We start from the raw sequence: 12,878 nt of genomic DNA, 5'->3' as shown, positions 1-12,878 counted from the left end.
CACACACACACACACACACACACACACACACACACACACACACACACACACACACACACACACACACACACACACACACACACACACACACACACACACACACACACACACACACACACACACACACACACACACACACACACACACACACACACACATATGAGAAAGGCTTGGGTCGTAACAATTTCTTTTTGTTGCTGTTGGTGCGCGCGGGGTCGAGACGAGACGGTCGAGGCGCGCGGGGCTGAGAGGGAAAGATTGCAGCTGTTTGGACAAGGGTGGTGTGATCACTATCAACGAGCGGTACCTAGGGGTTGTGGCAAGCAGACTGGGTTGACCTGGTTGGCGATCCCGTTACCATGGGCGGCTTGACAAACCGCCACCCCACCCCGGCGCGCGCGAGGCTTTGGCTCTTGGCCTTGGGTCCGTTGTCTCGCCCCCACCACGCCATGTCTGATACTCAAAAATCGGATCACACGTTGCTGACCGACTCATGTGACCTCTCTCGCCCCACTTCCGACGCTGCCTGTAGCCACGCTCACTCTCGGGGCCTGTGGAAACCACGTTTACATTGGCGGTCAATGTGGCGACACCGCTTCGCCAGACGAGGCCATTGTTTCCGTGTCTGAAAACGAATGCGTCTTTTCCATGGGTTACTATTCCACCTTTTCCTGCCTACCCAATGGCGAGGTGGGGGTCCGCTTTTTCAGTGATTCACTCTGCCACTCGGAGTTGGAAAATGAAGGCACCCACCACGCCAGCTCGGAGAACAACTGCCTGTTTGAGACGTTTCCCATTTCGTGCACCGCACAACACCCCGCCAACGTGCGCGCGCTGATGCAGTTGCATTCAGATGAACATTGTGACGCCGGTGCCTTTGTGGTGGCGTTGGCCTTGCGCGATTCTTGCGAAGCCTCCCTCACCTTTGCGTCGTCTATGTACAAGACGTCCGTGGGCATGCTCTGCAGCAATAATGCCTGTCGCACGCATCTCACCCGGCAGTTGGCACATAATCGCATCACGGCCACGTGTCAACCCAATGGCGGAGCCACCATCCGCTTTTACTCGGATGATTGTAGCGAGCTGTTGCTAGAAGAGTCTGTTCGTGCCAACGAATGCTTCACCTCGGCCCATGACCTCGAAGGTACGGGAACATTAATGTTGAATCCTGCTTGCTGGCCCTTTCGACAAGTTTGCGACCTTCACTTCACCTGTGCGTGCAACCTTGTAGAGGGAGCCATGCATACGCTCGGCGTCATGGCCATGAAGCAAATCGCATCCTTCAGCTTTGACTGCCTGCACACATCGGGCAGCAAGTTGGGCGTTGAAAAATCAACAGGTACCGGCACCACGTCGGCGCCAAGCTTATGGCTGGCCCTGGCCATGATTTCGCTGCTTGTCCTCAACGCCTGAAAGCTTCTATTGAGTTTGCTAAACTGATCCGCAGTCTCGTTGTGATTGTTTTCGATCCAGTCTTAAATTTTGTCGCTCTGATCTACATTGTACTTTATTCATTCGCTCGCGGCTAAGCACGACCGTCCGCAATTCAGACCAAAAGGTACAGCATGGCCTTGTGGCTGATGTCCATCCTTCTTGCCTGACCACACATATCAAGGGTCGTTCCTGGCGCCTGCGACTGGTATCCGGCTCGAGCCAGTTGCTGAGCATCATGGCTGGAATACTTTTGGCGAGCCCGAGGCACGTGTAAAAGCCGAGGGAAATCAAGGCATCCATGCGCTGTGGTGAAGAATTGGATTCCACCATCCACAGCTGGTCGGACTTGGCGACGTAAACGGGCACGAGGTCCGGCAACCACCAACAAGAGGAGCGCCTTTCCTTCCTCTCGCCAATCGTGCACTTCTGACTTCCCTGTAAAGCCAACTCCAACTAAGCAATTTACCAACGACTCGAGTTGAGCTTTCAAAATGCTGAAATTGTACTTCTTTAGGCTGATCGAGTGGTCAAGTCGACCAAAAGGCAATTGCATGAACAGGTGAGAAAGTGTGGCGACAACGATACAACGATCCTCCTTGATGGCCTGTGTTCCAATAGGGCTTATGTGATTGCTCCAAGCAAGATATCATTATTGACCCAAGTTCGGCGTTGCAACCGTATGAGCATCATTTGACAGCAGTCGGGGCACAAGCCGTGCCTCACAGTTCGTACATGGTGAGAGGAACAGTTCAGTTTGCTAGCCAAGAGCTACAAACAGGCGATGGAAATGCCTTCTGATGTGACGGTAGTAATAAGATGGTCAGTCAGTTGATGGCGCCTGCTCTTGAAGCATCCATGAGTGTGGCTGCAGGGTAGCGCGCACGGATATGTGCATCTGAATAGACATCCCCGGGAACTTAAAGCAGCAGCTGCCCAGATTCCGATAACAAAAAAAAAAAAAAAATGATCTCCTCGTTTGGTGCCTTCTGGTAGAGTGGTAATGATTGGCTTGGGCGCTCTGCCAGAATCTAAACCTCGCCGGCACTTCCCAACACTACTGGGGAGGGGTTTGGGAGGCATAGACATAAGAACCCCGTTGGTAGTCATTTCTAGTGCCAAGAAACGTCAATGACTCACTGCTTGTTTCCTTTGGACACGAGTTGCCGCTCAAGAAGTCAAGTTGGCTTGCTCGTCGTCGGGAATGGTCGCTCGCCTCTGGTTCGGGAGATGTTTGATCTAGTCGGCAGCGTTGAAGCGGGTCGCCAATGGGCTTGGAATGTTGACCAGCTGCCACGGCTAACAGAGAGGCAGTACACGTGTACGTACAAGCCCCGGTTTTGCGGCGCTTCGGAACTTGCTCGTATGACGTTTTGATGCTTCGCGGAACAAAAAAAAACGTTTGGAACATGTGTTGTGTTTCTGCATTTCTCCTTATTTGTCAACTTTTCTGCTTTCGTTGGCATCGATATTGACATTGCATCGGCGGGTTGCTGGACGTGCCTTGGCTGTCTGTCGTGGCTGATTAATCGCTTGCCCTTTGTACGGCACTCTTCTAGTCAGGGCCTTGTTGCGACGCCAGAACGTTGCATTGGAAGCACCCTTGCCACTTTTTGATTTCAGTGGGACCACTGATCTCGCCTCACAGTCGACAGCGTGCGCTTGGGCAAGCAGGTCCACCTGCCTTGCAACTGTCTCCGATAACTATTGGCCAGAGGTAAGTCGTTTGGCGCTTCAGGCACGGAAGTGCAAAGAACCGCTGATCGGCTGCCGTTTTGGAACTTGCGAATTTTAGTTTGTCGTCTGATGGAGGTGGCTCATGAGCTTGGTGAAGGCTAGAGGCCAGAGGGCAGGTTTGAAGCGGGTGGTGATGGAGACATACCGTTACCATGAGTGATGATGATGGATTTCAGCTGTACTTTGCGTGTCGTTCATCAGATTCACAAGAGGCGCTGCAGCTGGTGACCAGTTGGGACGAACAACGTATTCGAGATGCTGTCCAACACAAGGGTTATGTACGTATGCTGTTTGGTATATGATGATGTGTGAACCTGAATGTGGAGACGTTATGGTATAACATGAGAGACATACTGCATGAATGCATCCTCCCACAGGATGGCTGGACACCATTGCACTGGGCCTGCATTTGGGGTCATGACAAGGTGGTGGAGATGTTGTTGAAGCACGGTGCTGATACCAAAGTCAAGAACGACGTCAGTACAGTACCTTCATGATGGTGCATCTGTACCACATGATGATGCTGATGATGATGCTGGACCTGTACGTCATGCTGATGCATCCTCCCACAGGATGACGAAACACCGCTGCACGAGGCCTGCATTAGGGCTAGTGTCAAGGTGGTGGAGGTGCTGTTGAAGTACGGTGCTGATACCAAAGCCAAGAACGACGTCAGTACAGTGTCTCCCTCTTCTCCCCTTCTGGCTGCTGCTCCTGCTCCCCGCTGCTCGTCGCCTTTGCCCCATCTCTATCTCTCTCTCTCTCTCTCTCTCTCTCTCTCTCTCTCTCTCTCTCTCTCTCTCTCTCTCTCTCTCTCTCTCTCTCTCTCTCTCTCTCTCTCTCTCTCTCTCTCTCTCTCTCTCTCTCTCTCTCTCCGCACGTTATCGGTGCACCATGTCCCCCCTGCTTTGTTCTGCTGTATTTTCCGCCCGCTCCCCTTTTCTTGATGTTGTGACTTAAAACCAAGCTCTACCCCATCCCTTGTCATCGCGCCTCTGCCTCCTTCGCGCGCTCAAGCCGCTTTCAGTGGGCGTTTCTTCAGCTGTACCCCGACACGCTCGACGCTCACTCCCACCCACCCATGCCCCTTTCCAAATACAAAACGAAAACAAGCCTCATGTTTCTGTACATGGATTATAATATAGCACGGCCAAACGCCACTCCATCTAGCCTGCGTTTTCTCCTCTACCACCCGAAAGGCTATCCAGCAACTCTTGCGGCACGGTGCCGACCCGGATGCGAGAGATTTTGTAAGCCTTTTACCACGATGTCTTGCCTTTTGCGCTGTTTGGTTACACCTGCGATTAATGCCCGATAGCGTTCTGTGGCAGGCGGGCGCACGACCCTTGGATCTGCTCCTTTCAAAGAATTTCATCAAGCTGGAGGCGAGTCTTTTTTTTATTTGTGGTATTGATTGCAGAGGCCAGCTTGCTGACCGATGAAACTGTTTCACTTTATAGGTGGTTGCAGCACTATTGGGCGCAACCCGTACCCCTTGCTCCTACAAAACCTCGAATACCAATGGTGCGAACCTGATTCCCAAATCATTGTTTGCATTGTCTTGTTCTCATCGAATTTCAACGTGACGCCAGTCCAAGGCTTGATTCATGCGGAGCAGGCCAGACGCTGGCGATGCGCTGCTGCTGTTCTCTGTAGCGTCGGCTGGCGCGTGGATCCTCTATTGTTCAATGTCCAAGACCTACAAGCTTTTGGTGACGGCTTGGCCGCTCTAACCTTTGCTACTCAAGCTGCACCAACGAATTGAAATGGGTGACGCCTGTGGTAGGCTTGTCGATTGCTGTTATTGGACTACAAGCATAGACGTATGCCCAGAAGTTACTAGATCACACTGGAAGATACCAGCCCTGGCAATTGCGATCAACCAGGATGTTTGATTATCCTTGACGGCACTCGTCATGGAAGCCTGATTGGTCCTGCCACAAGTACGGTCTTGTCGACCAGAAGTGTTTTTTTTTTACTTTGGAGCTTTCTCTGTTCGCCCTGTGAATTGACCACAGACAGAACATAATCTTCTAAAAGCAGCTGACCTTAGCATGAAATTTTTTTGATCTCTTTCTTTTTTGCTTCTGGCAGAGGTAATTGATCGATATGGGCGCTCTGCCAGGATCTGGGCCCTGCTGCTGTGTGAAGATCTGCGCCTCGCCGCGGTCGGGCTTCCCGAATTTTGAGGATATCAAAAGCTTCTAGCCGTGGCAGTCACTTGGAGCGAAGAAAAGGGCGAATGATGCTGCTCATTCCTTTGGGATGATGTGAGTCGCCATAATTTTAACTCCTGGTCAGAAAAATGGTTGCTCGTTGATATGATCGGAGGGGCAGTATCGGTGAGGCAACGAACTTGTAATGCCATGACAGGCAGTACGCGTTGTACGTATAGGCCCTAGTTTGTGGCGCGCTCGAAGCTGCTCGTTACGGATGAGGTGTCATGGGGCAGTACGCGTGTACGTACAGGCCTCGGTTTGCAGCGCTTCGAAATTTGTTTGTATGCTGGTGTTTTTGACATGTGAATCTAGATTAAATTTTACATCCGATGTATGTTTGTATTTTTATGTTTTGCCCCCAAAAAGTCTGACTGGTGAAAAATTTGTCATGTTCTATTATTATTATTATCAATTCGCAAGTGCGTTCAAATTAATTTACACGTGACATTAACACAATGTAACCTACATACATCCATGTATGTACTATGTATGTACATCGATGGAGCATTCAAAGGACATAAAATTTTAAATACAGGTGTCTTGTAAACTTTGTCCTTGAATAATGCTGACGGTAAAATTATTTACATTGACGCTTGCGCCGACGGCAGTGATAAGTGCCGGTCACGTCGCGGCCAGCGTGTGGTAGCGCACGGCGATGCTGTTGACAAGCGGGTCGGGTGTCAGATTGACGTGCCCCGACGTGGGCTTCCAGACGTGATACATCACGTCGGCAAAGATGAAGCGCGCCAAAGGTACACGGAACCTTTCGCACATCTTCACCAAAAAAAAAGGTTTTTGTTCTGCTGCGATGTACTTAAGTTCATCGGCGGTGCAGCAGCCTGAGCCGGTGTCATACCCGTACGTCTCAGTGCCCAAGATGACGACCAGTCTGGTCGCATCAAGGTGCTCAGCGATGGTCGTGATAAGATCACACCCCGCCTGCACAGAGCACAGGAAGACTCGCAAGCCTCTGAGCTCCAGCGCATGTTGAAGGGACTGTGCGGCGAGCAAGCCCTCGTTGAACCTTACGGATAAAAAGATATCCGTCGGTCCCGTGGGCTCAGCAGGACGGTGGCGCCACGGCCCATGCTGAAGCACCGGCTTCATCGGCTGGCAGTGCTCAATGAGCCGGGGGTTGACCACCTTGGGTGGGGGTGGCGCAACAGGTGTGGAGCGACCGGTGCGTGAGCTGCTCCAACACAGTCAGCCTTGGGCTGGACATGATGTGGTGGCTCAGCGCGAGCAGCGCGGTCTCGATCGAAGCCATGGCCAAGGCTTTTGAGCAGACGTGGAGTCAGTGGAAAGATCAGAGGCTGGGGTGGTGCTTGATGGTCAAGTCAAAAAATGGTGTTGATGGTCTGGGCAACCATGGTTGCCCAGCCACCACCATCATCATACGCCGCGCGGTTTCATCGAAGAGTAGGAACATTGTCAGCGAAAATAATATGATGTAATAATAACGCAATTCTATTGAAAAGTTAATCTTTGGACGAAGAAAAGGGCTTCAAAAACACCCCTCTGTAACTTTGAACTTAACAGTGGTCGAGGACTTTTTGTAATAGATCACGACCCCCTGTTTCTCACATTAGATCGAGCGACGGTCGCAGTCACTTCCTGGCAAAAGTTTCAAGGGATTTCCCGTGTGGGTCAATTTTTTGTGTCAACTATATTAGGGTCCCCTTGTCGCCCCCAGATGCGCCCGCAGAGGCGCGCCGCTTCGCACGCTGGTTATCCACATGTGCCATCAGCCCCTTCCCAATCCTCCTCGGGTGGCTCCCAGGCGGGATCGGGCGGCGGCCACCCGCGCTCGCGCCCTCACCCTCACCTTCCTGCGGCAAATTTTTGGAAAGACCCGCGCCGGCGCCATTTCTGAGCATTTACATTTAAAATTTTAGCCAGCATCCCGAGAGGCACGGATTGGACATGTGAGGCAGGTGTGAGCGATGTGTGGGGTCTCGCAGCAGGCGTCAAGCGTCAATGAAGTGACTAGGGAAAGCCAACAGAAAATCCCATCGCTTGAGGTTGGGACAAAGCTTATCTCGGTTATGAAGGAGATGACGAGTGAGCGCCAACTGATACTGCGCGATCGCGCGCTCACCAGGCAAGATATGCAGGCGCGTCAGTCTGACATGGATGATCGCGCTCGCGCCTTTTTGTTGAGGGGTGGATCAGAGCTACGAGAACCTGTTCAACGCACCACGACTGCGACTGCCTCCGCTTCCATGCCTGTGATGCCCGAAGCCTCGCATCAGCCCACGCCGCCATCCCCTCCCGCAACTTTGATCGACCAATCTCCAAGAGCAAGTTTGAGTTTATCTGCTATTTCGCAGGCAGCCATGGGCGCTTCCCAGGCAATGACCAATGGAAACGCAGAGCAAGAGATCATGGAGCCGCGAAATGACCGCAACCAAAATCACCTTTCGCAGAAGGATGGGAAGAAAAGTGCGCCGGGTGCGCCACGCTCCCGTCAACAACAACAGTTCTGGCCATCAGCTTCTCATCGTTGGTTAAAGCTCTTTGGCTTTTTGCCATTGATTTGCTTTTGATCTTCTTCTTGTTGCCCTTTTTGGCAGCGGTCTCGGCATCGGCGGGCTGCTTGACGTGTCTTGCTTTGTGTGTGTGTGGTGACTGATCGCTTGTGCTTGGTACGGGACTTTCCTGGTTCGGGCCTTGCGGTGACGCCAGAACGTTTGATTGAAAGCACCGCTGCCATTTTTTTTCACGTGGTGTGAGGCCACTGATCTCGCCTCGCAGGTCGTCAGCGTGCGCTGGGCAACCAAGTACACCTGTCCTCACAATTGTCACCCAAGATATTTGGACAAAGGTGAGTCAGTTTTGCATCAGTCAGAGAAGAGCAAAGAACCCGCTGACCGGCTGCCGTTTTGGAAACTGCGCGCGCCGAATTCTGGGTTGTCAGACGAGTTATACTTGGTGGGGCTCATGAGATTGATGGTGGATAGAAAGCGGTTTGAAGCGGATGGTGAATAGAGAGATACTGTTACCATGAGCGATGATGGAGAGCAGCTGTGGGGTGCGAGTTATACGTCAGATCCACAAGAGGCGCTACAGCTGGTGACCAGTTGGGACCAACAACGTATTCGAGATGCTGCCCAATTCAGAAATGCAGTACGTATGCTGTTTGGTATGATGTTGACTTCACTTTGAATGTGTAAGTTGGGTGATATGATATGTAACATAGGACTTAAACTGCATGAATGTATCATCCCACAGAATGGCTGGACGCCACTGCACGTTGCCTGCCTTTACGGTCATGTCAAGCTGGTGGAGATGCTGTTGAAGCATGGTGCTGATGCTGAAGCCAAGAACTACGTCAGTACAGTACCTCCCTCTTCCCCCTTTACCCCCTTATGATGGTGCCCCTGCACCACATGATGATGATGCTGCTGTATCTGTACGTCATGTTGATGCATCATCCCACAGCGTGGCAATACATCACTGCACTTTGCCTGCTTTGAGGGTCATGACAAGGTGGTGGAGATGCTGTTGGAGCACGGTGTTGATACAGAAGCCAAGAACAACGTCAGTACAGTACCCTCCTCTTCCTCCCTCGCCTCCGGCTGCTGCTGCTGCTGCTGCTGCTCGTCGCCTCTGTGTCGTCCCTATCTCTTCTACACCGTGCCTACCGTGCGCGTCCGTTCTGCCCGTTGCTCCTTTTCTTCTCTCCCGCTATCCCTCTTCTTTCCCCGATCTCCGTCCGCCCGTTGTCGCTGCTCCCTGCACCCCGCTTTGTTCCGCTGTATCTTTAGCCCGCTTCCCTTTTCTGATGTTGTGACTTCGAACCGAGCACTACCCCATCCCTTGCCATCGTGCCTTTGCCTCTCTCGCGCGCTCAAACGGCTTTCAGTGCCGATTTTTCAAATTTCCCCTGAGCCTCCCCTAACCCTTTAAGAAAAAACTGCAAATAGGCTCATGTTTCTAAACATTGATGATCCTCATAGGACGGTCAAACGCCACTCCATGCAGCCTGCAACGCCTTCTCTGCTAGCCGAAATGTTGCTCAGCAGCTCTTGATTCATGGCGCCGACCCGGATGCGAGAGACTGTGTAAGCTTTTCACCGCGATGCCGTACTTTCCCGCTGTTCTGCTGCGCCTGCGATTGATACGCGATGGACTGCTGTGGCAGGCGGGTGCACGCCCCTTGGATCTGCTCCTTCGCAAGAGTCGCATCGACCTGGAGGTGCGTTCTTTTGTCATTTCGGTGTTGACTGCAGAGGCAAGCTTGCTCACCGATGAACCTGTTTCACTTTGCAGCCGATTGAAGAACTATTGGGCGCAACCCGTACCCCTGGCTCCTACCAAACTGCAAATTCCATTGGTGCGAGCCTGATTCCCATATCATTGTACGAATTGGCTTGTTCTCATCGGATTTCAACGTGGTGCCAGTTCAAGGCTTGATTCGTGCGGAGCAGGTCAGACGCTGGCGGTGCCCTGCTGCTGTTCTTTATAGCATCGGCTGGCGCGCGGATCCTCACTTGTTCAATATCCAAGATCTACAAACGCTGTGTAACGGCCTGGCCACTCTTACATTCGCCGCTCAAGCTGCACCTACGAATTGAAATGCGTGACGCTTGTGCTGGGCTTGTCGATCGCTACGCAATCAGAGAATAAAGTCAATGGTTAAGGTGGGCGTTGCCAAAGGTCTGAAGCAGAGCAGTCCAACCGCCCCGTCTTCATCCGCCATGCCATCGACTGATGGCAATGGTGTCTCAATATGGCGGTTGCGGTGCTGCGCGAGCTGGTGATGAGGGCGGCGAGCCGCAGGAGAAAGGAGCAAGCGAGCACAAAAAAGACAAGAAGAAGCACAAGAAGCACCATCATTGTGAGCGCGCCTCGCACTCGTGCCATGCCCAACTGTCCGGTGAGCGTGATGAGCGCAATCACGTGGCTGCTGCCCCTCGACTCTGAAATCAAAGCCGTTTTTTGCTCGTACCAACTCGGCCAATGCTGCATTCAGACTTTGGGATGTAGCCTGTGGCTTGACAAATGTGCCACAGTCAAACGCGTCGAACCGATAGAGGGGGCCTCAGCAACTATAAACATTGAATTTTGATCCAAACAACATACCTTTCGCTACATGGACCAGGAACTCAGCACGCTGATATTCATGTATTTGCTGCTGTGCAAGCCCCTGGAGCACATGCTGAGCAGCTGGCTGCAAAAGCGGGGCAGGCTAGGTACCCCCGACGACGAGAATGGTATTCACAATGCCGAGCATGACGAAGATTTGCTCGACGACGAGCTGGATGAAGACCACATGAGCCACGACGAAACGATGACGTTGCGACGCGAGGTCCGGGACGCTCGAAACCACTACAACAACAGCCACTTGCTCTTCAACATTGCGCCTCTGCAGACTATGCTTAGCCCAGCCTCCATCTACGCTGCCTTTCGTCGACAAATGACCACCTACCTGCATCGGCCAACGCTGGGAGTGGCCACGTGGCGACACGCCGCGACCTTCTGGATGACAACATTTGTGACCAATCGGCTCTTTGCCGACCCCACGAGCACTTTGGGTAGCCTGATGCGCACCCAGGCACAGCCCTTGGATAATATGGCCAAAGGCATCTTGGCTACCGCAACAAGCAACCAATTGCAAGCCAAAATGTCATCACGTGTGATGCTATTGAAAGACGATTTGAGCTGAGACAGTAAAGCGGTTCAATTGCACTTCTCTCACAGGAGAGAACGATAGAAAACAGGAAGGGAAATATCCAAAAGAAAATGCCACTCACGGTCAGCGGGACCGTACTTATAATCCGGTGGCTAAACACACCCAGAGTGTACGAGAGGGTTCCTCGACGGGCGGCGGCAGCTGCACATCGTCGAGTACATTGATGCAATCCTTCCAGGGAGATCTGGCAGGTGCTCGATGCTTGCACTCCAATAAACGAGCTCAGGCCGTATATGCAGCCCGGGCGATTGGTGCATTTCTTGAGCCAGCGCATGAGCATGGCACGAACAGCGAGCGTGGCCGAGGGGCAGGCTGGAGTCGACGTCGATATCCGAGCCGAAGGCGACGTGACGGACGAGACGCTGCGCACCATTGTCTGTCGAGGCATTGAGCTCAATGTGGAGGAGCTTGGGGCTGCCTTGGAGCAGATGCGCAAAGACATGACGGAAACATTGGACAAGCACCTCTTGTTAGTCTCAGGCCTGCGGACGAAGTACGAGAACGAAAATGAGCGGCTGCGATTGAAGGAGGATCGGACCAACAGGGTCAAGAACTGGTGGGTGGGCCATGGCAGTCCAGCCGAGAACGCGCTGTTTGATCACATTGGCCAGACCCCGAGTCTGCGGCAAGAGTTTATCCGAACGGAGCATGGGTCCAGTGGCGAGCTGACCTTTCGAGAGGACAGGGTACGGGTATGGCTCCGATATGTGCGCAGGTTCAACGAGCTAGCACTCACCTACACGCACATTGCCGGAGGTACGATTGAATCAAGCCGTCTCTTGGCTTTTTTTTTTTTTTTTTTTTTTTTTTTTTTTTTTTTTTTTGTTCCTGCCACTCATGCCTGCTTGCCTTTGACTAGGTCTGCCGCCACGAGCCTCTGTGTATCAAGGGCTGTCCTACAAAAACGGCGTGGGCCGGCAACGAGCCGCGTTTTTTTGCCGAGAAGCAGCTCTCCATATTGACCCGCGTGAGCAAGACCTACTGGCTGTCCCTGAACGAACAGCACACCTTTCGATACGTAGACCAGGAAATCAGCACGCCTGCGATCCATAAGAGAAGCAATAACAGATCAGGAAGAAAGAGGACGTGAGGAACAATGATGATCTAGATAATGAAAAGGGGGCTGATATTCATGTATTTACTGCTGTGCAAGCCTCTGGAGCACATGCTGAGCAGCTGGCTGCAAAAGCGGGGCGGGCTGGACACCCCTGACGACGAGAATGGCATTCACAATGCCGAGCAGGACGACGAAGATTTCCTCGCCGACGAGCTGGATGAAGACCACATGAGCCACGACGAGACGATGACTTTGCGACGCGAGGTCCGGGACGCTCGAAACCACTACAACAACAGCCACCTGCTCTTCAACATTGCGCCCCTGCAGACGATGGTCAGCCCAGCCACCATATATGCGACATTTCGTCGACAAATGACCACGTACCTGCATCGGCCAAAGCTGGGGGTGGCCACGTGGCGACACGCCGCAACCTTCTGGATGACGACGTTTGTCATTAATCGACTGTCGGCCGAGACGACCGGCGCCCTGGGCAGCCTGATCCACACTCAAGCTCAACACTCTGGGGACACGGCCCAGCGGGCCTATGCGCGCACAGCCAGTGACCATGTGCAAACCAAAATGTCGTCGCGACTGATGCATCAAGTGGCCTCGCAAAAGTGGCATGCTTTGTTTGGACTAGATCGCAAGCGCAGCATGGCCGAGTTGACCGCGAGCCAAGAAGCATTGGAAGCTCGCTATCCCATCAGCTGGAACCCGGTGACTGACCTCTCGCCCGAGG

General features: G+C 52.7%; 6 protein-coding genes across 6 annotated transcripts in view; 4 read left to right on the top strand and 2 right to left on the bottom strand.

Moving 5' to 3' along the window:
* MONBRDRAFT_29725 (uncharacterized protein) overlaps positions 1–159 on the bottom strand; it is a gene marked incomplete at both ends in the record, with an annotated part of 4,805 nt that extends 4,646 nt beyond the window's left edge. Inside the window, one exon of the mRNA XM_001750174.1 lies at positions 6–159. Within this exon, the coding sequence (XP_001750226.1) occupies positions 6–159 (154 nt within the window). The remainder of the gene's footprint in view (positions 1–5) is intronic.
* Positions 160–209: 50 nt separating this feature from the next.
* MONBRDRAFT_34467 (uncharacterized protein) lies at positions 210–1,562 on the top strand. The gene is made up of 3 exons (XM_001750218.1): positions 210–423; positions 533–1,144; positions 1,232–1,562. The coding sequence occupies exons 1-3, from the start codon at positions 360–362 to the stop codon at positions 1,411–1,413; spliced, it is 858 nt and encodes a 285-aa protein (XP_001750270.1). The 5' UTR covers positions 210–359; the 3' UTR covers positions 1,414–1,562.
* Positions 1,563–3,509: 1,947 nt separating this feature from the next.
* On the top strand, positions 3,510–4,115 carry MONBRDRAFT_29723 (uncharacterized protein; the record flags this gene model as incomplete). The annotated part of the gene is made up of 2 exons (XM_001750217.1): positions 3,510–3,644; positions 3,741–4,115. The coding sequence occupies 2 exons, from the start codon at positions 3,510–3,512 to the stop codon at positions 4,113–4,115; spliced, it is 510 nt and encodes a 169-aa protein (XP_001750269.1).
* Positions 4,116–5,844: 1,729 nt separating this feature from the next.
* On the bottom strand, positions 5,845–7,652 carry MONBRDRAFT_39055 (uncharacterized protein; the record flags this gene model as incomplete). The annotated part of the gene is made up of 2 exons (XM_001750173.1): positions 5,845–6,576; positions 7,486–7,652. The coding sequence occupies 2 exons, from the start codon at positions 7,650–7,652 to the stop codon at positions 6,009–6,011; spliced, it is 735 nt and encodes a 244-aa protein (XP_001750225.1). The 3' UTR covers positions 5,845–6,008.
* Positions 7,653–9,468: 1,816 nt separating this feature from the next.
* MONBRDRAFT_12327 (uncharacterized protein) lies at positions 9,469–11,055 on the top strand (the record flags this gene model as incomplete). The annotated part of the gene is made up of 2 exons (XM_001750216.1): positions 9,469–9,585; positions 10,492–11,055. The coding sequence occupies 2 exons, from the start codon at positions 9,469–9,471 to the stop codon at positions 11,053–11,055; spliced, it is 681 nt and encodes a 226-aa protein (XP_001750268.1).
* Positions 11,056–11,360: 305 nt separating this feature from the next.
* Positions 11,361–12,878, top strand: part of MONBRDRAFT_12326 (uncharacterized protein) — a gene marked incomplete at both ends in the record, with an annotated part of 3,772 nt that continues 2,254 nt past the window's right edge. Inside the window, 3 exons of the mRNA XM_001750215.1 lie at positions 11,361–11,768; positions 11,942–12,100; positions 12,236–12,856. Of these exons, the coding sequence (XP_001750267.1) occupies positions 11,361–11,768; positions 11,942–12,100; positions 12,236–12,856 (1,188 nt within the window). The remainder of the gene's footprint in view (positions 11,769–11,941; positions 12,101–12,235; positions 12,857–12,878) is intronic.

This window comes from Monosiga brevicollis, genomic scaffold (genome assembly GCF_000002865.3).
Source record: "Monosiga brevicollis MX1 MONBRscaffold_38 genomic scaffold, whole genome shotgun sequence".
Classification (NCBI taxonomy): domain Eukaryota; class Choanoflagellata; order Craspedida; family Salpingoecidae; genus Monosiga; species Monosiga brevicollis.
The sequence above is the reverse complement of the archived record's forward strand: the minus strand, read 5'-3'. Positions and strand labels throughout refer to the sequence as shown.